This window comes from Sarcophilus harrisii, chromosome 1 (assembly GCF_902635505.1).
Source record: "Sarcophilus harrisii chromosome 1, mSarHar1.11, whole genome shotgun sequence".
In the NCBI taxonomy this organism is placed as follows: Eukaryota; Metazoa; Chordata; class Mammalia; order Dasyuromorphia; family Dasyuridae; genus Sarcophilus; species Sarcophilus harrisii.
Window position 1 is genome coordinate 650,351,185 of NC_045426.1, and position 26,662 is coordinate 650,377,846.

The 26,662-nt window shown below is 40.9% G+C and overlaps 2 protein-coding genes across 2 annotated transcripts in view; one reads left to right on the plus strand and one right to left on the minus strand.

Moving 5' to 3' along the window:
- The window catches only part of ADGRE5 (adhesion G protein-coupled receptor E5), a 33,833-nt gene extending 31,834 nt beyond the window's left edge, over positions 1–1,999 (plus strand). Inside the window, exons 16-19 of the mRNA XM_031947706.1 lie at positions 4–95; positions 237–405; positions 1,206–1,298; positions 1,393–1,999. Of these exons, the coding sequence (XP_031803566.1) occupies positions 4–95; positions 237–405; positions 1,206–1,298; positions 1,393–1,425 (387 nt within the window). The 3' untranslated portion in view covers positions 1,426–1,999. The remainder of the gene's footprint in view (positions 1–3; positions 96–236; positions 406–1,205; positions 1,299–1,392) is intronic.
- Positions 2,000–2,116: 117 nt separating this feature from the next.
- On the minus strand, positions 2,117–12,726 carry DDX39A (DExD-box helicase 39A). The gene is made up of 11 exons (XM_003760655.3): positions 12,547–12,726; positions 9,922–10,135; positions 9,103–9,230; positions 7,201–7,293; positions 6,405–6,588; positions 4,761–4,879; positions 3,800–3,931; positions 3,580–3,689; positions 2,915–3,059; positions 2,458–2,605; positions 2,117–2,282 (listed from the first exon to the last, which is right to left on the minus strand). Exons 2-11 carry the CDS (start codon positions 10,127–10,129, stop codon positions 2,266–2,268), a joined length of 1,284 nt encoding a protein of 427 aa, XP_003760703.1. The 5' UTR covers positions 10,130–10,135; positions 12,547–12,726; the 3' UTR covers positions 2,117–2,265.
- Positions 12,727–26,662: the final 13,936 nt, after the last annotated feature.

Genomic DNA, 26,662 nt, shown 5'->3' on the forward strand with positions numbered 1-26,662 from the left:
CAGTTCAATGCCTTCATCTTTGTGGTCACTGTCTGGAAACTCACCCAGAAGTTCTCAGAGATCAACCCTGACATGAAAAAGTTAAAGAAAGCTAGGTAATAAATGTGGGGTTTTTTTTTGGGGGGGGGGTGGAGGTGGGGAGAGGACTGGCCCCCACCTGGGTTGTTGGGAGGAGAGGCTTAGCCAATCAGAGGGGAGCCTGGCTTATGAGTCTGGTCTTGCAATTTGCCCAACAGGATGCTGACCTTCACAGCCATTGCTCAACTCTGCATCCTGGGCTGTACCTGGATTTTTGGTTTGTTCCTATTTGGCCCTCAGAGTCAGGTCCTGGTCTACATTTTCACCATCCTCAACTGCTTCCAAGGCTGCTTCCTCTTTCTGCTGCATTGTCTTCTCAACAAGAAGGTCAGGGCAGCCCCTATGCGGGGGACTGGGCACATGAGCAGGGAGGAGCCTTAGAAAGCTCTGATGTAATGGGATGAATTCTGGTCTCAGAATCAGCCAGTCAACAAGCATTAATTAAGGCACCTGCTACGAAGTGGGCCCAGCTCTAAGCATTGGAGGCTCAAAAACAGAAGAGACAATCCCTGTTCTGTCTAGTGCAGGAGATAACTGTACAAACAAGCTCTAAAAGGATAAATGGGAAATAAATCAAGATGCTTTGGGAAAGACCTTGTAGAAGAAGGGATTTCAGCTAGGATTTGAAGGAAGCTGGGGATGAGGAAGCAAAGCGTTTTAGGTATGGGGGACAGCCAAAGAAAATGTCCCATCTTGGGAAAAGGAGCATCTCCTTTGAGGTACACTGGGATCACAGGGTACAGGGCAACATGAGACTGAAAAGGGAGGGGTAGGGCTTTGGATACAGAGGATTTTGTATTTGATCCTCAAGGGAACAGGGAGCCCCTGGGGTTTATTTACTAGCAAGGATGTCATGGTTGGATCTGGGCTTGGAACAATAAAACCGGATAGCTCAGTGGAGGGTAGACTGGAGTGGAGACTTTAGCAGGCAGACTTATCAAAAGGTTACTGCAGGTTCAGGCACAGGGAGGAGGAGGGCCAGAAAAGGGCCCACATAAGGGGGTGGGGGGCTTGGGATTCCAGTGCTTAACTATCGCACAAAACAGTTGAGGCCAAGGGGCCTAAAGCCTGTGACCCTCGGCTAAGGCCCCAGCTAAGAACCATCTCACCCCCTCGATTCCCCCTAGGTTCGAGAAGAATACCGGCGCTGGGCCTGCATCGTCACCAAGAGCAAGTACAACGAGTTTTCCACCTCTACAACGAGCCAGAGCCAGAGCCGGGTAAGGGCAGGGGGCAGCAGTGGCTATCAGTGGGATGGGCAGAAGGCCCAGGGGAGCGGGTCCAAGACCTACTAAGCCCCTTCTCCCCCCTCAGGCCCTCAGACCCTCGCTGGAGTCTGGGATGTGATCGGCACCAACGAGCCCCACGGGGACACAGCAGCTTTTGCACATGCCAAAGAACGATTCTGCCACCTCTTCTCTAGCCTCTTGCCTACTACTCCTAGGGAGGCCATCTTCCTGTCAAGGCAGGCCTCATTCAGGGGACACCCAGCTCTAGGAATGCAGAGCCAGACCTCAAGGGAATCAAAACGGAGCCCCTGCTAGCCCAAGGGCTGGAGGAAAACTCCCCAGGCTTAGAAACAAGCAGCTGGTGATACCCTCCCCCCAGAGCCCGCCCCCTGGGGAGGGTGCTCTCTGGGCCAGGTCTGGGCCTCTGTTCCCTCCCCCAGCTTTGGCACCAAAGGCCAGGATCACAGAAGATATGGAACTGGGCCCCATTTCCTTTTTCTCACATTAAGGAAAGAGTGTGACATCAGTGACTGAGGCAAACGGTACAAAAGGGCTCATCCCCATCCCTATCTACTAATAGGGAGTGGGGGGGCACAGGCAGCTCTGTTAGTGGACTTTTAAAAATTTGTTTATATTTATCTTTTTTTAAAGCTTTCTAAGGTTGATATTTCAGATTAAACAGGTTGAGTTGATGCATGAGTTAATGTTAATTCTCAACATACCCACAAAGAGGATTCTAAACCCTCATATGCTTCTCTCTTCCCTTCTAAAAAGAATAATTTTTTCCTAAAAAGGAAAAAGATGTGAGGTTTTTGTAATAAAAGTTTATTCTTACACAAATCTACAGCTTTAAAACAGTAAAAATAGTTGTGATACCCGTTGTCACTTAGCAAAGAAAACATTAAAAGCAGCAAACGGAGGCAGGGGTCACCCTGATGGTCCCGTCTGTGGCTCTTGGTTATCGACTTTGTTCAACTGCAAGAAAATAGAAAAAAAAAAAAAATTAATTCTTAGTTTGAGAACCTTTCTGCCTCCTTCTAGAGGCCCCAGCTGGCCCCACCTCGGTGCTGCTCTGCCCCAGTTTCACTGAGCTGCCCCAGACACTTCGGTCATACTCTAGACCCTGGCAAACCCCAGCCCAGAGACTCACTGTATGTGGAGATGTCGATTTCCTCGGGCAGCTCTGCCACATTCACTTCAAACCGGTCCTGGACATCATTAAGGATCTTAGCATCCCCCTCGTCAGAGACGAAAGTGATGGCCAAGCCCTTGGTACCGAACCGGCCAGCCCTGGCCACCTGCGGTAAACCAGAGACGGCAACGTCAGAGCCAGAAGGGGAACATCCTTTCCTGAGCTCCTAGAGCAGAGACCTTTAAGTGTGGGCAGCAGTGGAGAGGATGCTGGCAGGTACAGTCAGGGTGACACTGGCAAACTTAAGACATGTTTTCTTACCTCATGCTACGACTGGAGCAGGTGAGCTTTAATCCTAACTCTGACAAGATGGCTCCCAACTCCTACGCCGGCCTTCCCCCAAACCCTTACCCTCAGGGGTAAGCACTGGCTGCCCTGCTGAGGACTACAGTCAACACTGAGGGCAAGCTCTTACCCGGTGCAGGTAGGTATCGGAGTCCTCGGGCATGTCATAATTGAAGACTATATTGACCCGCTCAATATCCATGCCTCGGCCAAAGAGATTGGTGGCCACCAGGATCCGCCGCTGAAAATCCTTGAACTGTTGATATCGTGATAATCTGGAATTTGGGAAGGACAGAGGAGAGTCATGAGTAAATTTCAAAAGCTGAGACACAGACGAGACAGAAAGCAAGTGCTCTCCCTAGACAGTCTTTCCTTCAGACAGACACTCACACTGTCTAATTACTGAGATAAGATCATTATACCCTAGCCCACCTTTAACCCATAGCTGTCCTTCTCTCTCCCCCTCCCCCCACACCCTTTATCTTTATTTCTCAATGATTAGGAAACTGAATACAAAGTATTCAATACTGAGTGCAGAGAAGACTTTGAACCTGGAGACCTAAATTCAAATCCTAGTTCTACTCCCCATGAGCTGGGTGTCACAACTCTTTCTCTAGCTATAAAATGGATTTCACAGGATAGGGAGAAACACACTTTCAAGCCAAGTAAACAAGCACCATTCAGTGCTCCCTATGTGGTAGGCACTGCCCTCAAGGAGCTTATATTCTAGGGAAACAGCAGCACTACTGACGGGTGAGCCGTGAGCACGACTACTACTACTCCATGGAAGCTCACCTCTCCTCCTGAGCCATTCCTCTATGGATGGCAATGGCTGGGAAGTTCTGTTCTACTAGGAGCTGCGCCAACGCTACACAGCGCTGCACTGACTTCACAAAGATCACCACCTAAATAGGAGAGAGAGATCTCGTCAGACCCTGCAGCCCACCCTTGGAGGTCAGGGCAGTCGCAGTCCCAGGGCTCCTACCCCCAGTTTGACTCAGCACGGAGGCATCACCTGGTTAAACTCCAGCACATCCAAGAGATCAAAGAGTTTTCTGTTTTTCTCGCTGTCCTTAAGCTTCACATAGTACTGCTGTAGTCCGTGCAGTGTCAATTTTGTCTCATCGTCCACAAAAACTTCCATTGGCTGTGAGGAAGAAGGATGGGAATTCTTACACTTCCACACCGGGCTCCCTGAGAGGTTCCCTGCCTCACAGAACAGAGCGGGACAAACGCTGTGACAAAAAGCAAGCCCAGTGTTCTGCGTTTGATCCCGTTCTGAAGGGGTTGCGTTTGAATGCTAGTCCATACTCAGCAAAGATGGGGGTGCATCAGCTAGAGGCATGGGGGATTTCGATGGGGGGTAGTAGAAAAGGAAGGGAAGAAACTGAGACCGGGGAAAGCTGGTGTCTGCTCCTGAAGGCACAGGGACCCCCCCCCCCAACCTTGGCAGAGAGAGAGACCCTAGTCCCCAGGATGCACCACTCCACCATGGGGAACTCTGATCCCAGGGACCCTGTGACGCAGCAGGTCAGGCACTGAGCAACCTTTAGAGGCAGCCAGGCCCCTTCCCTGCACCCTCTCACCCAGGGAGGGGAGAAGAGCAGGGCTCACCTGTTCAGTGTTAAGAGCTCAGAGTCACAGAACCATTATGGTATTGGAAATCACTTAGTCCAACCCCATCATTTTACAGATGAGCCAGAGGGGCTGTGACTCGCTCACGGGCACACAGCGAGTTAATGCCAGGTTTAGACCCAGCTCTGACTCAGTCCACTGCTCTGTCTCCACTACACCACGTGGCCTCTTGCCTCTCTGTCGTCGGGGAGGGCGGGCAGCTAAGCCACTCCTGGCTGCTCCCAAGCACAGTCCAGCCTGTGGCAGGCCCCACTCCCAGGTGAGGGGCGAAAAGCAGCCGGGGCTAAGGGGGGTTTCTCCTCTGGTGAGCTGGGCTGGGGGCATGTTCTCTTCGCACTCACATCCTGCATGAACTTTCTGCAGACGGGTCTTATCTCCTTACTCAGCGTGGCACTGAACATCATGCACTGCTTCTCGTGGGGTGTCAAGCGGAAGATCTCCTGAACGTCCCGGCGCATGTCTGCAGGAAAGAAAGCCCAGAGGGCGTCAGGTCCCTGCCGGCCAAGGCCTCCCCACACACCAAAAACCATTCGCCCGCACTCTCGTCCCCGAGCCCCGCCCCAACCCCAGCAAACACAAGATGTGGGCTGAGAAGGCACAGGACCTAGGAGGGAAAATGTCTTGGGACCAAGGCCCACGCCTGCTGCCCTCTGGGCTGTGAGGTGACAGCAGGGAATGGCAGGGAAGAGATGGGTGTAAGAAGGAGCGGTACTTTGACTTACACACGCTGTCAGTGGGGAACCCAGCTGCGCCCGTGTACCTCGTGTCACGGCCTCGGGGTAGGGCAGCCTGAGGTAGAGACAGCTGCTGGGATTCTAGCTGCAGTTGGCACTTCAGACACACTTAAGACACATACCTAACTTCTCACGGTCCCTCCTGACTTGGGGCCAAATTATAGCAGATTGTTGCTGCTAAGCCTTGCCTCTGCAGAAAGCCTGGCCTGGGATGCATTCAGAGCCAGGAATTTGGGAGATTTCAAGTTCCCCTAGTTTTCCCCTTGCTCCCAATGCTTTTCCCTGACTCAAGAGACATAAATAAAAAATAAGCTAGAAGGATTATGGGTCAGTATACCTAGGTCAAAGGAATGTAGGCTTTAGAGGTAGAAGGAACCCATTGAGGTCATCTAGTCCAATGCCCTCATTCGAGATGAAATTTAGGTCGAGAGGGGGTTCATTGACTTGCTCAAATTCACCAACTAATAAGGAAGAACAGGATTTGAACCTCCAAAGAAGTTGATTCCTAATCGAGTGCTTTTTCTACTTGGAACCCCAAAGTTCTAGACAATGTCACAAGAGGCCAGAAAGTCCTTCTGCCAGGTGCACATTAATGCTCTGCCTTCACACTTCCTCCAGGGGCATGACCAGGAAGAGAAAGGAAGTTGCACTCAAGACAAATTTAGGCTTGACAGAGTTTTTTAACAAAAGACTTCCACACTAGAAGTCTCTAAGCAAAAGTTAGATGACCATGATGGTTGGCAGAAGAGATTTTTTTATAGAGTTGAACTAGATGGTCTCAAAGTTCCCTTCCAACTCGTAAAGAATTTTTTATGTTTGGGGTTGGGGGCTGAGAGGAGGGAGGTTGTTCTTTGGGAAATGAGGATCCTGGCCTCTTCCCAAGTACCCAATGGCCCCCATCTGTCCTTGTGGTTCCCCAAGGCAGAGTTCAGCCTCAGTCTGAATCAGCCAAATGGCTGAAAACAGACACTGACTTAGGGGAAAATTGGGTCAACTCCATGGCTCTAAGGGGAAATGCCTGGAAATTGAATAGGCTGGACCAAGCATGGAGGGGGACCCTAAATGTTCCCCTGAATTGATAGGGAAGGGCCGAGGTGCGAGGAGAGCACCAGGTATGATTGCATTGCTCTAGTCCCAACTGCCTGACCAAGAACAGACATACAGCAACAGTGCACTCCCCTGGTTCTTTCAGAACCCAGGATGCCAAGCTGCAGGGGACAAGGACGGCAGAAACGGTAAATGGAGACTCACCAAGCTGTTCCAGCATCTTGTCACACTCATCGAGTACAAAGTGCTTCACATTTTTCAGATTGAGACTCTTGTTGCGTACTAAGGCCAGAATCCGGCCGGGCGTCCCCACAACTACATGAGGGCAGTTCTTCTTCAGAACATCTTCATCCTTCTTGATCGAGAGGCCACCAAAGAACACAGAGACCTGCAAAATATATGTAGAGAAGTTGGGAACGCTGATAACATCCCTGCATCATATAAGCACACAGAACTCTGAAACTCCTTGGACAAAAGGCTCTTTGCCTGTCCCCAAACACAAAGGCTGTTTTATGGCTGAGGACTTTGGGTTGTCCCTTGCCTAGATAAGCACTTGTCACTAAAGACCACAGAACCAACCCCTACAGGAGAAACACAGTAAGAGGTTGCCTTCACTTGTGAGAGGAGAGGAGTTGCTATGGTCCAGCAGATCAGCCTCAGGCCCAGAGCCCCATCGAGGTCTCTGCTGGGCCATTAACTGATACACATTTAAAAGAAACATCAGGGTTGGGATTCCAACTCTGTGTCTCTGGAGACAGTGCATAATTCATTAGGCTTTTAAAGATAAATGATGGCAAACCTCAAAGGCAGCATGGTGGCCAAGTTTTGTAATATTGACCAAGCAACAGAATTGAAGGCACCAGGGACTGAGGGACACCCAATGACTCCAAAATGTGGTGGGAAAAATTCCTTTCTAGCAAATAGTTAAGAGGATCCTGTCTAATTAAACTTAAAGGTTACTACAGTAGCAGCCTCAATCATCTCAGCACCCAGAACTTACCTTGACACTGGGCATATATTTGGAGAAGCGCTCATACTCCTTACTGATCTGGAAGGCCAACTCCCGAGTGTGGCACATGACAAGAACGGTTACCTGCAGAGACAAAAACCATAAATGGCCTAGCTAATAGCTCTGGCACTGTCACATGTTTTATTATTTCTTGTATTCAATACCCAAGACCACCACAAAAATGGTACTTCTTGCTTTTCTCCAAGTATAGAACACATGCCTTAAAGAAACTTGATGGAAGGAAAAAAGATCTAGACATACAAAATATATCTACCATTAAAAGGAAATATGCTGCCCCACATTTGAAATAAAGGCTATACATAATTACAGAAATGGCTCAAAGATCCTCTGATTCTGATCAAATATTCCATATTATTCTGATCAAATAAGCCATAAAAGAGAAAAATCTAGTCAAGATAATAAATAATAGCAAGTTCCTAAGTACTGGCAATGGGGCTAATAGGGATGAATAAAATGTGACCCTTGTGGAGCTTCCATTTTATTAGGGTTATCTACAGCATGTTCAAAGATATCTAAGTACAATCATCTGAGGGAACAGAAAAGGAAGTTGACACCTTAGGTGAGCCTTGGAAGAAAAACACTTTTGAGATATGAGGACTGTCCTCTAGGTCTGGGAGACGGTTTGCACAAGGGCCCAGAGGTAGGAGAAAGAAGGCCACACTCTGAGAAGAGCTTGCTCTCTTCGCTCCATCCTGACTGGCTGGATCACGGAAGAGATCTCAGAGACCACCAACCAATCAACAAGAGCATACCACATGCAGGCCCAAGGGATACAAAGACAAAAGGGAAAGAACCCCTGATCTCTGACAGGGGAAACAACCTATATACAATCTAGATAAGACTGGATCATGGGTTTGGGGAATGATAGCCTCCTAGCTCAGGAAAGAAATTAGGAAGCCTTTTAAGAAATAAAGAGAAGAAGGAATAGTTGTATTCATGTAGAGCAGCTGAAGCCACTGAACAAGAACCTCCTCTACCACACAGACAGCAAGGGATCATCAGGTCTTTTAAGTAAAGCCTTTTCTTGAGGATGGATCCTACCAACCCCCTATTCTACACCTAGCTACCTTACAGTTGAAGATGATTCAAAAGTTAATGGAGCAAACACATCTTATGCCAGAACACAAGAAGGCTGGCTACCCATGCCCAAGATGTGTCACAAGAGATCATTAAAGAAGCTTATTCCAAGGCAGCCCCAATAAACTTTGGATAGACAACACCATCTGCATCCAGAAAAAGGATTGAATGTGAATCAACACATGCTATGTTCACTTCTTTTATCTGTTTTTCTGTTCCCCCTCTCTCATGTTTTCCCTCCCAACATGATTCATAAAGAAATACGTATTTTTAGAAAGTTAATATATGTATAACAAAAAAAATTTTTTTTTTAAAAAATAGAGAAGCTTATGTTCAGAAAAGGAGATGTACTTGTCCCATGGCACACAGCCCATGGACTGTCCTGGGACCCACAAAACAGAAAAAGTAGAGAATCTCCAGCACACTGGAGCCTTCTATGGAAGAATTCATGGAAAAACAATGGCAGAATTCACAGAGAAGTTTTGCAATCTTCACTGCCAAAATGTGTATTTAATTTAAATACATAAGGGATGTATAAAAAAGTGGAATTCTGGAATCTAGCTCCCTTTCATCTCTCTTTCACAGTCTAATAAGACTGAAAACAAAGTTGTAATTTAAATGAATTCCATAAAAATTTGAAGAGCATCTTTAAAGGGCTCATCTACTTCTTATCTCCCAGGAAAATAATGGAAGTAAAAGAATGAAAGAGAAGTTCTTGCCACAACTGCTAAGGCTTCTTACTCACTGTAAAGGACAGACAGACAGACACACCCTTCCCACCTCCTATGTCCATACCTGTCCATCCACAGGCTCGATCTGCTGCAGGGTAGCCAACACAAAGACTGCAGTCTTGCCCATTCCAGACTTGGCTTGGCACAGGACATCCATTCCCAATATGGCTTGGGGAATACATTCATGCTGGACTGAGAAAGAAATAGTATTCCTCTAAGTAGGGGAATATGCTGTGAAGATTAATGGTCTTGGAATCAGAAGACCCAACTTCTTATCCCAGCTCTGCAATGGGCTCATTGTGTCACTTTAGGCAAATCATTTAAGCAATCTAAGACACATCCTCCCAATCTATTAAACGGACATGATTATATCTAACTTGCCTACCTCACAGGATTGGTGGGAGAATGGGATAATGCAAGCAAAAGGTGCTAAGCAAAAATAAGGAATTATTGTTAAGTGAGAAAATAAGTTCTTATAAGTCTTCATTCTAGTAAACTGAGCAGGCCCAAAGTAAAGAATTGAGAACACCTAATCAGAAAAGACTTCAATAGAGCTCTTCAGTTCTCGAGGAGTGAAGGGCTAAAGAAAGATTTTCATAAGACAGAAAACAACTAAGGAGTTGCCTAAGTACATATCACCAGTAATGGAAGTGGGAAGGGGAACAGAGGGAGGTAATTTCTAATTAGTTTTTGATGTCTTTACCATAGAGACTAAATAATTGCTGTTTTAGATGAACAAATTTTAAAAATCAGATAATACATGTAAAGCATTTTGCAAACTTAACAGTGCTGTATAAATATTAGCCATTATTATAAATCATAAATGTTACCCTACTTCTGTGAATAGCTGGGATTATGAAGATGAGAAGGAGAAAAGGCCTACCTTCAGATGGATGCTCAAAGCCACAGTCCACAATAGCCCTCAGGAGCTCTGGCTTCAGAAGGAAATCCCTAAAGCCTGAGCTATGAATGGAGACATAGGAGCCCTTCACGTCTTTCTTAGCAGGGGTGGGCGTGCTCTCTGTCATGGGCTGGGGCTCCTCATCCTCTTCATAATCAAGCAGTTCATTTTCTACGTCTTGTTCAGCCATTCTGTCCTGAGGAGAGAAGTTATAGTCTCATCAACAGAGGGAAGGAAGAACGGACAATACCAGCCTCTCTAACAGCAACTGAGAGAGAAAGAACATGGGTCAATCACATAAAATCAAGACAAAAAAAAAATTAGATCATTTTCAATCCCTCAATACACCAAGAGACCAAAAAGTCATTTTGCGCTGTCCATTAGAATTTATTAGAAATTCTAACTCCTCAAATTAAAGATACCAGCAAGCATTATGAATCCTGCCCTCATCAAGTCCATTTCTACCTGGCAACCAATAAATATTTGAGTCCTTGTGTTCAATATCTGTCTGCAATCTGAGGGAAGGTGGGATAAGTACTCTGAGCCCCAGCTGGGGAAAATTCACCACCTAGGCAGGACAAAGACCATTTAGAGAGTGCCATAAGGTAGAAAAGTACAGTTCAGTGCTAAGATTAGACAGACTGCTACTATAGAGCCCCAACTTAAAATTGCCCTTTCTCCCTCTATTTGGGACTCATATCACACAGTCTAATACTTTGATTAAGGGGCCTCTTGCCAAGTTGTAGATCTATTCCAGTAAATACAAGATAAGTCCTATTTCTATCCCCTAAGCTTCTTAATTAGGTTAACAGAGCTTGAAAACAAGAATCCAATTAAAAGACAGTACTTATTTTTATTTTAAGCCATGTGTTAAAATGTATTCATGACAAAGCCTTGTAGTTTAAAAAAAACCCAACATTCTCTGTCACAAATCCTGGCAACTTCAAATCCACAAAGAGGAAGACAAAGACAAGACAAAGAGGTGTCTTCTTTCCTTAGACTTGCAACACTGTCTTTTTGCTCGATTAAAACAAAACAACAAAACCTCTAGCAATACCTTTCTCTCTCAATACCAGAAATATCTATTGTTATCCTCCCACCTTTGGGATTCCAATAATAAAGATGAAAAAATATTCTTTCAGTCATCAAGAATATTACGTTTTCTTTCTCCTGAGATTCTGTCTCAAGCTACTTAAAATTTTATAGGCCTCAGAATCTAGCTACAGGTTGCTGGCTCTTATCCACAAGGAACTAGGTGCTCAGCTTAAAGAAGTTACAATTTATGAGCCCCTAATGGATATGTAACTTAAGATGGCAATTATAACTTTAAAGAACAATAGGAAAAATTTAGAAAAGTCACTCATCACATAAGCCTTTCCATTCTCTTTTGACCCTGTATTAGCCTGAATGGTTGTTGCGTAAGTCTCATAAGCGCCTTGGAATTTATAAACCAACCAATTATTTTTAACTTTTAATTATTAGTTTCACATTCTTTCCCTCCATCCATCCTCTCGAATTCCTAAGAAACCTCTAAAAAGTTTTCTCATGTCCATTTATAGAAAATTTCCCACAAGTCTACAAGACTTGTAAACGACATTAAAACCCATCTCTCCAAGTGAACTTGCTACTACTTTGAAAAAATTTCCTGTTTATATCATAGATCAAATCAAAATCCCTCAAATAGCGAGAGACTCCAAACCTACACCAGCGGGAAAAAAATATCTGGCAAGTTATTGAAAAGGTACTTAAGGAATCAAACATATGGAACTGCCACAACTGGAGGCTTGCTTATTTATGGTGAGGATGGGCATGGGGTTGTTATTTTCAGTCACTGTAATTCACTAAGTCCCCAGGGAGAAGAGGAATAACAGTTGCAAAAGTGAGAGCGCCCATTCATGAAATCCCAGCTGTCTAAACCAATTACTTAGACATAAAGACCTGGAGTCAGACATTTTGTCCAATCCGCACAAGAGAGGACCGCACGAAACAGGATGACAGACACGAAAGGGTCCAGTCAAGGAATGGATATTTCCCGGTAGGGTTCACTAAAGCTTGTGCATGCGGGGGATCCCCACCAAAGCACAAATATGGGGGGCTCCCCATAAAACACAAGCATGGAGAGGGGGTCGTCGGCAGCATGGAGAGGTGCGGGAGGCTTGCTCTGGATGACCCTCAATCCAATGCAGCCTCGAGCCTTTTCCTTCGCCCCCCCCCATCGGGTCTCGGGGTGCATCAGTTTTGGGGACTGCTCCCCTGTAGTTTCGCGAGAGCAGGGAGTGAACGCGGCAGGAGGCGCTAGGCCCTTTACAGTTGTAAAGCCCATGCGGGCCGAGCGCCTTCCCTAGCCGGGGCCCCAACGGTCGGCCGGCCCCCGCGGTGGCGCGCGCGCGCCCCCAGCCCCGACTTCGACTCCGCCCCCGCCCCTGCCCCTGCCCGGCGCGCGGCGGCGCGCGCAGTTTCCACTCCTCCTAGGCCCCGGCCATCTCAGGCTCGCCTCGTGCATGCCGCCTCAATTTCAGCCCCCAAAGCCCTTTCCTGCCCGTCCCCGCTCCGGCGCAGCCCGAGCCTTGTCCCTTAACGGCCCGCGCCCCCTCCTCCGCCGCTTACCTCTAAGTTAAACGCTTCTCCCCGGGCACCTACACGCGTTCCAAGCCAAGAGTTAACTAAGGCAAGATCTCGCGCTCGAGCGGAAACCGCCTTCCTTCTTCTTTCTCTTCCTCCTAAAGTTGGTGCACCACCTCCAAACTTCCCAGCCAACTTGCCTCCTTCACTGGGCTGTTGGCCTTTCACTCAGAAGGGACTAAGTTCTGATTGGCTTATTGGTTTTAACCGCGCAAGTTACAGAGGGGGAAGGGACGATCCTAGTGTTTCATTGGGTAAAGTCTACGTCGATGCGAGTGAAAGCCCTTCTGAGTGGTCAAATTAATTCTAAGGGGATGGGACCATGTGACCAGGCTCGGCTATTACGCACTTGCTGCCATGTTTAATAATGGCAAGACTATCTAGTGAAGCCTATCTGGGGCATTGTGCATTGTGGGTAGAAAGGACCTGATCGCCTATAGATGGTTCTCCCACGGAGCTACACTATGGGAGTTCCATCCCAGTTTATCCAAAGCTACAAAAAAATTGTAACTAACAATTCTGACACTCAGACCAAATCTCACAAAGCACGCTCGGGTGCTTCCCAATAAATTTTTTAAAATAAATTCGGTCGATGAACTAGAGGAGTCCTCAGCACCCAAAGGAAAGGAAAGAAACAGAAAGGATGGGGAGAAGGATCCCGAGACAGTAGGAAAGAGTCAGAGATTCTGGAAAAGCCGGGGTAGGTCAGAGAGGGTATCCAGCGTGTCCAGGAAGAGCTCCCCATGGTGTTAGCTTCTATTTTGACTATTCCTGCGACTTAAGCACCAAGATAGGTAGTTTCCACCTGCTCCAGGTACTCCAAAATGGAACAACACGGGGTCCTTTTCACTTGAAACGAAGCTCTTCCCCTTTCTCTTCATTTCATCTCCCAAATCCATGCCTTTTTAGTCGTTGTTTCTTATACTTGAAATACAATCCCTCCTCAATTCACCTACTGGTTTCTTTCAAAACTAGATCCAAAACGCACCATATGCAAGAGTTCACCCCCTTTCTTTGAGTTCCTTCCACCTGATATTCCTTCCCATTTACAGTACCTTTATCTATTTATTGTGGTTAAGGGGCTTGTGAAGCTCACTGAAATGAGGAGCTATGCCATGCAGAGGTTACCCAAGACTGCCTGGGTGTAGTAAAGATTTCAGGTGATCTATTAGAGTAGTATGACAAATCACTCCAATAACTGTATAGACTATATTAAAGGATACCGGACAAACTGTATTAAAATGAAAAAGATATACTACAAGTAGCTCAGATATTAATGAAACAACTGGACCACGCTGAAAGGTCTGGTGAGATGTGTCTTGGTGATGGAAGGAAAATCCGGTGTTATAAAAATCAATATTAGGTATGATCCTGGAATGTAAACTCTATGAACCAAGATAAGCTGCATGTGGTCAAACAAGATATGAAAAGATTAAACAACCACCTCTTATGTAAAAGAGGATGGCAGAGGATGAGATAGATAGGTAGTATCATGGAAACAATGAACATGAGGTTGGACAGACCTCAGGAGATAAAAGAGGTCAGAAGGACATGATTGAACAACAAATATCTGATATTTACATGGTTATCTGTATGTTGTCTTCCCCACTGATACAAGCGCTACATAAGGGCATAAATTTCTTTGCATTTCTTGTGCTTCATAAACAATAAATGCTTATTGACTGACTCACAGCTCTGGAAAAGGGAAAAATTTAGTTATCTCTCCCTAAATTTCTGTGTCCAAGGATAAAGCCCCAAACAGTCAACTCTGGTTCCCAGCACCCAGGAGATGAATTGTCCCATGTGTGGAACCGCAAATAGGTCAGGATAACTAGATGGCAAAGTCCATGAAGGGGAATAATGTATAAAATGGCTAGAAAGGCAAAAAGAGGCCACATTGTGAGAATCTTTACATATGAAATAGAAATATTTATATTCACTGTAGGCACTAGAGTTTAATGGGCATGAAAGGGATAAAGTCCAGCCAATCAAAAGACTCCCTGCACTCCCTAATTGGTACCTACTTTCAAGGAGCTCAAATTCAACCTGTTCAAATGATTCAGAATTCTTAAGGAAAATCTGAGAATAGAGAAGTCACTTTCAATCAAAGTAATCCCAAGGGCTTCATGGAAGAGAGAAAGACTTGAACTGGATCAAAAAAGAAGAGAGGGCATTCCCTTAATCCTATATTTTTAGTATTTTCTAGTTAAGGAAATAGGCCCTGAAAGGGAAGAAACATGATCTAATTAAAAGATAACTGGACTTGGAGTCAAAAGACTTCAGTGTGAGTCCCAGTTCCCACAAATGCAACTATGAAGATCTAGGTTCCATTTCTGCATTCTCTGTAAACTTGATGAAGTTACTTGTTGCTTTCAGTCTGTAATGCTGTCTAATTCTGGGATACTGTTAGTAAATGACAAACAGACTAGTTAGAGCCCAAATAGATTCCCTCCCAGACCAGGAAGTTATAATGTTACAAAGGTAACAAAGGAGTTATAATGTTACCTATACACTACTACTTCTCTAAGAAACTGTTGCTACTTTCAGCTACAGAAGTCTTACCCTCACCAGACTGACAGGTCATATGTGACCATGTGAGTTCTCTCCATATAGATCTATGGAGAATAGAAATATCTAAAATTGCTTGATCAATACTTCTGTAGAAAAAAAAAAAAAACAGTCCCTAAATAGTAAAGAGCCTATGTAACCCTTGGACCAGAATCCCAGCTTTTACATTTACTCTTTCTTGTTGTTCAGTTATTTTAGTCTTGTTCAACTCTTCAAATCCCCTTTGAGAGTTTTTGTTGGCAAAGATAGTGGAGTGGTTTGCCATTTCCTTCTTCAGCTCATTTAACAGATAAGGAAACTGAAGCAAACTGGGTTAAGTGACTTGCCCAGGGTCACACCTGGTAAATGTCTGAGGCTAGATCTGAACTTGGAAAAGTCTTTCTGACTCCAGGCCTAGGGTTCTATACCTTTTGACATTTAGTTGTCCTTTAACCCTTTCTATTATTGTTAAATCTGAAAGTAAGAGTTTCCCTTGGAAGACTAAATAAATTTATCCTTTTATCTGAATAGCTTCTCCTGATTCTCCCAGTTGTTAGTGTCCTTCATGTCTCTATTTTTTAATAGCCTTTTATTTACAGGTTATATGTATGGGTAACTTTACAGCATTGACAATTGCCAAACCTCTTGTTCCAATTTTTCCCCTCCTTCCACCCACCCCCTCCCCCAGATGGCAGGATGACCAGTAGATGTTAAATATATTAAAATATAAATTAGATACACAATAAGTATACAGGGTACGTAAATTTTCACTTCATTTTAGTTTAATTATTTTAACTTTTGAATACATCTCAATCATAGGCATTAACTCAGTATAAGAAATTTGACTAAAGAAGAGATTAACACAATTAAAAGCAAAAATCCTTTGAGTTAATAAATAAAACTAGGGATAAATTTTAAAACAATTATCTAGACAAGCAGCTAAATAATCTGATTAAGACTGATAGAAAACTAACTTGTTGCTATCAAAAATGAAAGAAAAAAAAAAGAACTAGGAAATATTGAACAGGAAATAAAAGAAATTATTAGAAGCTAATTTGCCCAATTATATGCCTACAAAATGACAACTTAGAAGAAACACATGAATGTTTAAAAATATTTAAAATACCCAGGTTAATGAAAAAAATGTAAAGCACCCTTTATCAATAAAAGAAGTTGGACAAGCCTTACATTAATGCCTAAAGAAAAAAAAATCCAGAACCAGGGGGATTAAGTAAATTCTAGCAAAAATTCAAATGACCATTCCAACAGACTATTTACAATAATAAGATATCCTTCTAATCTTTTCCTTGATACAATTATGATCATGAAACCTAAACTAGGAAGAGACAATGTACAGAATACTACAGACCAATATCCCCAACAAACATTAATGCAAAAAATGTGAATAAATTATTAGCAAGTATGGCACAGCAACATATTAAAAATATTATGCATGATAGCTAGTTTGGATTCCAACCAAAAATGTAGAATTGGTTCAAAGTAAAGACTATAACTACAATATACAATGTTAATAATATAGATAATAAAATCATGATTATATCAATAGATGCTGAAAGAGCTTTTGACAAAATCTAACACATTTCTATTTTTAAAAAACATAACAAAAAAAAAAACCTATAAATCACAGGAATAAGTGGATGTTTCCCTAATATAATTAGTATCCCACCTACCCCACCCCCGAGGCAATTGGGGTTAAGTGACTTGCCTAGGGTCACACAAGTAGGAAGTACTAAGTGTTTGAGGTCAAATTTGAATTCAGGTCCTCCTGATTTCAGGGCTGGTGCTCTACCCACTGCACCACCTAGCTGCCCCTATAATTAGTACTTTTAAAAAGTTTTATTGACATTTTGTTTTTACATTTCGAGATTAGTTCCCACGCTATGAGAATTCTCTTCTAATAAAGTAAAACAAATAATAATATCCACAGCTGAAAGTATGCAAAATTTCACACATCTCTAGATTTACTTATTTCTGTTTCAAAAAATCATCAGAAATCTATTTTCCCCCCATCATCTCCCTTCTCATTGACAAAAAAAGAAAATCGTTGTAACAAATATATTTGGATATATTTGTTGGATATATTTGTACATATGTGTTGTGTGTCTTTCTGTACCTTAAATTCATCACCTTTCTGACATGAATATGTTTTACTATTATCTTCTGGAAACACAAATGGTCATTATTATTGATCATAGTTCTAATAACAAAATTACTTGGTTTTTATAGTATTATTGTTCTTATGCAAATTGTTATCCTGATTCTGTTCATTTCATTCTTCATCATAATAAATCTTTAATATGGTTGATTTTACAATATTGATGTTATAATATAAAGCATTCTTTTGGTTCTGCTTACTTCACTCTACATCAATTCACCTAAGTGTTTCCATGTCTTTTTAAAATCCTCTTATTTCCTCATTTCTTACAGTATTCCATGACATTCATATATCACAACTTATTTGACATTTCTCAATTAATAGGCATCTCTTTAATTTCCCACTTTTTTGCTATCACAAAAAAAAAAAAAAAAAACCAAAAAAAAATGCTATAAATATTTTTGTACCTGTGGGACTCTATCCTCTTTCTTTGAGTTCTTTTGGTATAGATAATGTTATGGCTGATCATACATTGTTTAGTAACTTTTTCATTATAATTTTAAATTACTTCCAAGAATGTTTCTATCAATTCTCTAGTCTATCCACAATGTTATCAATGTGTCTATTTTCCCATAGCTCCTCCAACATTTATGATTTTTTGGGTCATTTTTGCCACTCTAATGAATATGAAATAACATGTCAGAATTGTTTTAATTTTTATTTCATTAATTAGTAGTGATTTCAAGCATTTTTTTAATATGAGCATCTAGGTTTCTTCCCTTGAGAATTGTCTGTTTATATCCTTAGACAGGTAAAGCATGATATGCATTCAAGAAAACTTAGAGGACTTTCTAATAAGATCAAGGATAAAGCAAAGATATCCATCAGCATCAATAATATTTAGCATACTATTAGCTACAAGTATAAGACAAGAGAAGCAAAGAGAAAGCAAAATTATCTAGCTTTACAGATATATATATATAATATATTTAGAAGCCAACTAAAAATTAACTAAAATAACTTCAGCACAATTATAAGATATTAGATCCACATAAGTCATCAGCATTCTTATATATTACTAACAAAATCAAGTAAGAAAATTTAGAAAAAGATATACCATTCAAAACAATTACAGAAGCTATAAAATATTTAGTAGTATATCTACAGATTCACCCTAGGACCATATAAATCTAACTATAAAATGTTTTTTGGTTAAACAATGACAAACCTAAATCATTGAAGAAACTTTACTCAAGGACAATTCAAGCCAATATAATGACAATACTTTCTAAATTACTTTATTTATTCTATGCCATGTTAATAGAACTCAAAAGAATATTTTACAAAGCCAGAAAAAATAGCAAAATTTATATGAAGGGACAAAAGATAAACAATTTCAAGGGTAATATTTTTTAAGTAGGAAAAAGGAGGTCTATCTGTACCAGATTTCAACCTGTGCTACAAAACAGTAATCATTTAAACAGTTTGGTAATCAGTTATTATTTGTTAAGCATATACTATGTATGCTACATGATACACACTATGCTATGCAGTAGTAATTGTTTTAAAAAAGGGAAGGGGGGTGAAGCTAGGTGGCACAGTGGATAGAGCACCATCCCTGAAGTCAGGAGGACCTAAGGAAGGACCCTGGGCAAGTCATTTAACCCCAATTACCTCAGAAAACAACAACAACAACAAACAAACAAACAAACATGATGTGGAGAAGGGAATTTATCAATAGAAGAGATAAAGTACATTGCATAAAAAAGGAAGCAAAAAAAAAAAATAGATTAGCACAGTATTTGGTAAACCCAAATATCCCATATACTAAGGAAAGAACTTGCTATTTGACAAAAAAAAAAATTCCGAGAAAATGGAACATGGCATAAATTGTTTTAGACTTCTACCTTCTATCATATACCAGTATAAATTCCAAATGGGTTTGACTTAGATATTTTTTTAAATTACAGCTGGGACCGCTAGGTGGTGCAGTGGAGTGGATAGAACATTGGCCCTGGAGTCGGGACACATGATAATAGTTGTGAGACTGGGAACAAGGCACCCAACTTTAATGTCTTCCCTATCTATTCCCATCCCCATCCCCACCCACCCCCCAAAAAATCACAGAATAAACAAATCAGAGGAACAAGGAAGAAATTCCATTTTAAATCTATGAATAAAGGAAGAGTCAAAAACAAAGGACTTAGAATCCTGATCAATGCAATAATAAATCACAATTCCAAAATGAAGCATGCCATTCACCTCATTTCTCAGAAAGATGATTAATTTGAAATCTAGAAAGATTTATACATTTTCAAACATGGCTAACATGGGATTTTGTTTTATTGGATCATGTAGATATGTTTTGAAGTGTTTTTTGTCATTGGGGAGCAGAATGATGGAAGGAACAATAGATAAAAATGCTTGTTATTTAAAAAATTAAAGAGAAAATCTTTGAAAGTCATTTGATGGAGTGAAGTGATGCTTATCTATATATGAATATTGAGGTCATTAGCACTGGGGATAGACATTTCAGTGAACTGAGAGTGAGGAGAGGACAATCCTTCTATGTCTCTTGAATTGCTGGGGGAAGCGGAGGAAGAGGAGCATTTTGGCCTGGAGTTGCTGTGAACAGAACAATAATATTCCATAACATTCATATACCACAATTTACTCAACCATTCTCCAATTGATGGGCATCCATTGAAGGCTGATTCTTAACTGCTAATATATTTGGGGAGGAGGGGAGCAGGACAGGAAGCATATCAGTGGAAAATTTAGCCAACAGCATTAGAAAATCACCCCTAATTCCTCAGGTGTGGGTTAGGCTAGAACTTTGAGGGGAGATATAGCCTTGTTCCAAAATCTGAAATTAATCTGTGAGAATGGGTGTTGGGATAAAGATCTTCAGGACCTACTGGGTTATGTGTATATTTTACATTTATTTCTGTGTTTACTTATTGTTTCCCTCCAGTAGAATAGAAATACCTTAATAACAGCTATTTTTATCTTCTGTTTCCATATACCCAATACCTAGCAGAGTATACAGGATATGTGCAGAATGAATCACTGAGTTATTTCTGTGTATCTCTCCCTGTTCAATTGTCTCTCTCTCCATATAAGAATGCAATTTACATATTATATATAAATAAATATTTATGTATATAGAGCATACATTTATAGTCCTCTATCATATAATATATATTAAGCAAATATTACTAAATATATTAATATGAATTTTACTAATAATTACCTAATACATGCATATCTTTACCTAATATATCTCATATAGTACATAATACATAATATGTATATATTACATAAGACATAATATGTTGGCACACATAGACATTACATCCATGAAGAGTGATCAACAAAGCTATTTCCTCTAGCAGATCATTACCCTTAGGAATACCTTTATTCTCACCTCACTAGAGATCAGCAACCCACCGTCTGAAGATACATGATCCTTCAGAGCAAGCCCATAATCTGTGGACGAACCTTAGATCCTCTGACTGGCTACTGGTTGCTACTTCAGGCCCTGAAGTAGTGCTCTAGTCTCTGTTCATTTTTTTTTTAATATCTCTGTCCATCCTTTTTTAAAGTCCAAGTCTATGAGTGTAGCTCAAAGTAATATTAGCCATGACTAAGTCTAATTATTCCAAATGTAATATCACTGTGGAAGTTCACATCTTATATTAAGAAATATCTCCAGTCTAGGTCATGTGAGCAACAAGATGGAGGATCCCCCACAATCTCTCAAACCTTTCTAAATTATGCAGCAAAGATAAAGTAACTTCAGTTTTCTCCGTGGTCTAGAATATCTAGAATCCAAAAAGTTACAAAAACAATCCCAAACTGTTGCTCAATGATCTTGAGCTTACTCAGTACCCCTTCCCTACTTCTAACAGACTAAAGGATACAACACAGGCTTACAACAAAACCAACCAATATCTGGTCATCCCTCTCCCCCGCTTTTATTACTAGCCCCAGTCTGTATAAATTTAATCTGGTCATTATAGACAGCCAGTATAAGTGTAGCCCACAAAGAGCAAAAGTTTCTCATAGCACCAGTTTTGCAAAGCTCTACATTGTCAGTTCAGGTCAAAAAACTTAAGAACAGAGAGAATGGGATAGGAAAGCAGAACAGGTCACTGTGTGACGGGAGGGGCTATGAAGCACTCCACTAAAGCTGAGGGAAAGAGCATAGCAACTAGCTAGGGCCAATTCTGACCACTCAAAAGTTTCTTGAGGCTGAGATCTAGGTTAATGAACCATGAATTGCTTGACATGGAAGAAGACTGAGATACTTAAAGATCTAGCAACAATCAGAGGGAAGGGTTTCAGAAAATGAGTGATAGGGGGAAACTAAGGGAGAAGGAGAAGAAAAGAGAAATTGAAATTAACAGAATTCAGGAAGTTGAAAATTCAAAGATTTTGAACATAAGCAGATAAATCTGTGAGGAAACAGAAGCAACAGAAGGAAATATGGCCTTTAGAGCTAGTAAATTAGTTCAGGCATCTATGAATAAATACTGCAAAACAAAGGAAAATGATCCAACTCTTGATGAAACAGAGGACTTTGTGGAATGTGAAGAGAACATGAGAATATGCTGTTCCTCTGAGGTTTAAAAAGAGGTTTCTTAAACTTTTCCCACTAGTCTTCCTTTTTTGCCGGAGAAATTTTTATACCATTCTCTATATAAAATAAGGATACAAATCAAACATTTACTGATAATACATCTTAATTTGTTAATCCCCAGATTCAATTATGGAATCCCATATGGGGTCACCACTCACAGTTCAAAAAGCTTTGGTTTAAAAGAAAAATGAGAATTATGAGAGCCAAATTTATGGCCTGCATAATGGGAAGAACAGAAAAACTGGAATCTGTAAGGAACAGCCTCAACAGAAACAAAAGAAAGAATAATAGATTGGGAATGCAAATACATAGAAGTAAAGGATAATCTGAGAGAAGCAAATATGTATATATGTATGTATATATCAAATATAGATATATGTATGTGTATCAGATATATATATATCACTGTATAAGCAAAACAAAAAAGATAGGGTATATAGAGACAACCTAAGGATCATAGATCATACATCTCCCAAAAGAAATCATAGAAGAACTACCCAGCACTTCTGAACATAGAAAGGCTGCAAACTCCAAGATATACAGAGTTTAAATTGATTAAATTTATATTTAATAAACTGATTAAATTCAATTTAATTCAGAAACAAGAAGATCTGCAAGGGATTGGGAGAAAGACCCTGATAAACCAATAATAATAACTCGGACATTTATATAGCTGCCAGGTACTATGTTAAATGTTTTACAAATATCTCATTTTATCTTCACAACAATCCTGGGAGGTATGTACAGTTAACAAAAACCTTCAAATATAAATATGCTATTGATATAAATACCAAGAAAAGAAAAAATTGTATGTGTGTATGTATATATATATATATATATATATATGCACATGCATGCGCACACACACACACACACACACACACACATATACACATATCATCAAACCTAGAACAAAGGCCCAATCTTTTAATTTTCTCTTTCTTCTCAAACCCTTTTAGCTCTAAGTTTTCTGGCTCCATTATTCAACTGAAATAGTGGCCTTTTCTCACTCCTCCCCTTTCTTGACCTTGCTATTGATCACCTTTCCCAGCTGCTCTCTCTAGATTTTCTTTTGGTTCCCCTCCTACCAGTCTATTTGTTCCCGATCTCTTTTGTTAGATCTTTATCCATGCCATGCCCTCTATTAATGAGTGTCTCTGAGGACTCAGTACTCAACTCACTTTTATCTCTTAATTATCATCTCTATGTAGATAAGTCCTAGATTTGCCTCTCCAGTGTTAGTATTCCTCTAGAATTTCAGTCCTTTGTCACTAACAGTCTTTTGGACTTCTGGAACTGGGCATTTCAAACTCAACACATTCAAGATTGGACTCATTATCTTCTCCCTTCCTCCAACACTACCCCCTTCCCAACTTCTCTACTGCTATTGAGGATAACACTTGTTCTAGTCACTTAGATTCTGACAACTTCTGTATAATCCTCACTCACTTTTACTCACCCCATATTTAATATTAATCTTGCTTCTTTCTAACATCACAACTCTCACATTCATCCTCTTTTCTCCACTCACAAGCACAGCTCTAATTCAGTCCCTTATAACATTATGCTTTTATCATTGTAGTAATAAATTCTAGTCTCCCTGCTTCAAGTCTTTCTCCATTCCATTCCATCTTCCACTCATTTGTTAAAATGATCTTCCTAAGACATTGTTCTGACCAGAGCATGCCTTACCCCCTAGCCCAGTAAACTATTGACTCTCTATTACCTCCAAGATCAAATATAAAATCCTCCATTTGGCTTTTAAAACTCATCACAACCTCGCCTTTCTACTTTTACAGTTTTCTGACATTTTTTCTCACTTCTTCATATTTAATATCCAGCAACACTGGTGACCTGTCTGTTGCTTTCATGTGATTCCATCCTTTTTCATTGCCGGCTCTCTCCCTGCTCACATCTACCTCCCAGCTTTTAGGGCTTTGGTTAGGGCAGGTAAAAAAGTGAGAATTCTTTCCTGGTCCCACAATTGTTAGTGCCTTCTGTCTTGAGATTACCTCTTATTTCCACTGCATTATCTTATATGTATGTAATTGTTTGAATGTAATCATATATAGATTATGAGTCTCTTGAGGACAGAGCTCTTGTTTTTGCCCTTCTTTGTAGCCCTAGTACTTAGCACAGTGACCTAAATTCAGAAAGTGCTTAATAGATACATTGATGAATTAACTTTCTTGGACTATTACAATAGCTAGCTAATTGGTTTCTCTCCCTCAAATCTTCAAATTTCTCCCCATTCAAATCTATCCTCTTTTTTTTTCCCTATTAGAATAAGCTTCCTAAAAATGCAGGTCTGAATACATTTTCCTCCTATTTAATACAGTCAAGTAACTCTCTATTACTTCCAGATCAAATATAAAGTCTTCTTTTTGGCATGTAAAGCTAGCTCTTCTTAATCTAGGCCCTTCCTACTTTTCCATCTTTATTACCCTTTACTTCTTTTCATGGATTTTATAATCTGTCCACACTAGCCCCTTTACTGCTCTTCTACTGCCCTCTATTCTTCAAGTATAATCCATATATGTTCTGGAGATCCTTATCCCATTTCCTTCTCTTACGTATTGGTCTTAAGTCCTGGGTAAGGCTATATGTCTTACAGGGTTCTAGTATAATTCTGAGTGTTTTTCTCATTTTATGACTCAAACCTCTACTAGTAAGGAGGTGTGGTGATTTGCTCTAAGACTCAAAGTCAGCCAACCTTAAGTATGGTTGTTTTGTTTTTTTGTTTTGTTTTCTCTTGTTTTTTTTTTTTTTTTTTTTACAAAAGCATCCTCCAAAGTGTGTGACAAACTCTCCTACGAGTACATAAAGAGTCCGGGGGAAAGTAGCCTCAAGTTTAGAGAGCATATGTGGCAAAGGGCTAATGCATAACTCCTGGTTGCTAGAACACCTTTTCTTCCATTCAGAGGGTGCACAAGCACAAAAAGCTCTCCCATTAGTATGTTGAATCTGTGTCCATTCTGTTCCTGACTCGTGATAATAGACACTGCTGTCACCTAATCCAGGCATGCTGCTTGGACATTGTGGAGAAGATGGGAAGTTCAACATCATCTGGGCTTTTTGAAGCTCACAAGGTCCTTCTCTAGACAAAGAAAAAGACTTGTAGATATCAGAAGCTGAGTCCTTGCCTCCTTTCTTCCCAACGTAGGTGGCTACTCCTCAGGGATGTACTAGAAAGCTATCCTTCCTCTACTTTCTAAATTTCCCCAATTCCAGCTAACTTGATGTTTTTATACAGTATTGGGATAATAGAATCAAATCCCCCAGCCACTAGAAACAGACTTCAAAAGGCTTTCAAAGACCTTTTACACTTAGTCTTTAAAGATCATGATTGAAATGGATTGATTAGGCATTTTAACACTTACTTTAAGAGACTGATGACTGGATTAAGTAAATCAAACTACAAACTTGGAGTGTTTTCCTTCCTCACTTTCACCTCTGAATTCCCCGGGCTTCCTTCAAAACTCAGCTCAAATATTATATTCTCAAGGAGGCCTTTCCTGGTTTTCCACATCCATACCCAAATTTCTTCCTATCTATTCTGTATATATCTTATCTATACCTAGATGTGTTGTCTTCCCCATCAGAATATGCGCTTCCTGAGGTCAAGGACTGTTTCTGCCTTCCTTTTATCTCTTTGTATCCCCAGGGCTTATTATTATGTTTTATTAAATGCTGTGGACTGTGATTCACCGGAAGTCTCTTAAAGTGAAGGTCTCTTCCAAGCCTCTTTTTCTCATTCCTGACCATCCATATTCAAAGTTTAACTCAGTTGTGATATTAATAGTTCAATAATGTTGAGTTTTAAATGTTGGATTAAATGATTTAAATGCATAGTTATGTATATACACACTTATTTCCAAAACCTTGACTATCTTGAGCTTTGTACTTGTGATAGATTCTCCTTCCTCTCATAATTTTCTAAGTTTTCTTTCTTACTCTATTGCATCTATCAGATTGAAGAAGGATTTCATTTGATCTATAAGTCAAATAACATTATAAATACTTGTTGCTTGTCAATGCTCACAAAAGCAAAAAGGAAGTGGGTGCTGATGAGATCAGGTAGCAATTCCTAGTTGGAAGTAAACATGTGAAGTAAACATGTGACAAATTCACAATGTCCATTCTCTTTGCAAAAAGTAGGTTTATTTCGGAGAAGAGGTTACAGACAAAATAAGAGGTAAAATAGGCACCAGGAGTTGCAAATATGAAATAGAGTTAGGAGAGTATTATCAAGGAGAGGAATTTGGAAGAATCCATTAAAGGAATATGTTGTGAAGCCTAAGAATTCCATAGACTGGCAGGTTAGATCCACAAAGGAATTAAATAGACTACCCAGAATTAGCTCTATGTAAGGAGAAAGACACAATTCAAGGGACACACTATGACAGGGAGAGAGAGTACCTCATAATGGGCTTAGTCCTGGGAAAAATTTAGTAAAGATCTTCAAGAACAGATCTTTTAGAGGGAAAGAACAGCCTTGGGGATTTTTCAGGGAAGCTAGGGAATAATTTGATAACTCAGAGGGAGAAGGGGTTAAGGATAAACCAGATGGAATGCTTCTGGCTGGCTAGGTCCCAAACCTTTCTAAAGATATGCCAATCAATATCTCAAAAGTTGTTTAAATAGAGGGGTAGACAATGAAAGTTAGTGAAAATCCTCACAATCATTTTATACAAGGGTAGTCTGGGAATTGGTTATGCCTGAGAAGAGAGTAAGTCCACATCAGGTGCCACGATTTTCCCCATTTTGCAGATGAGGAAACTGAGTCTGAGAGATTG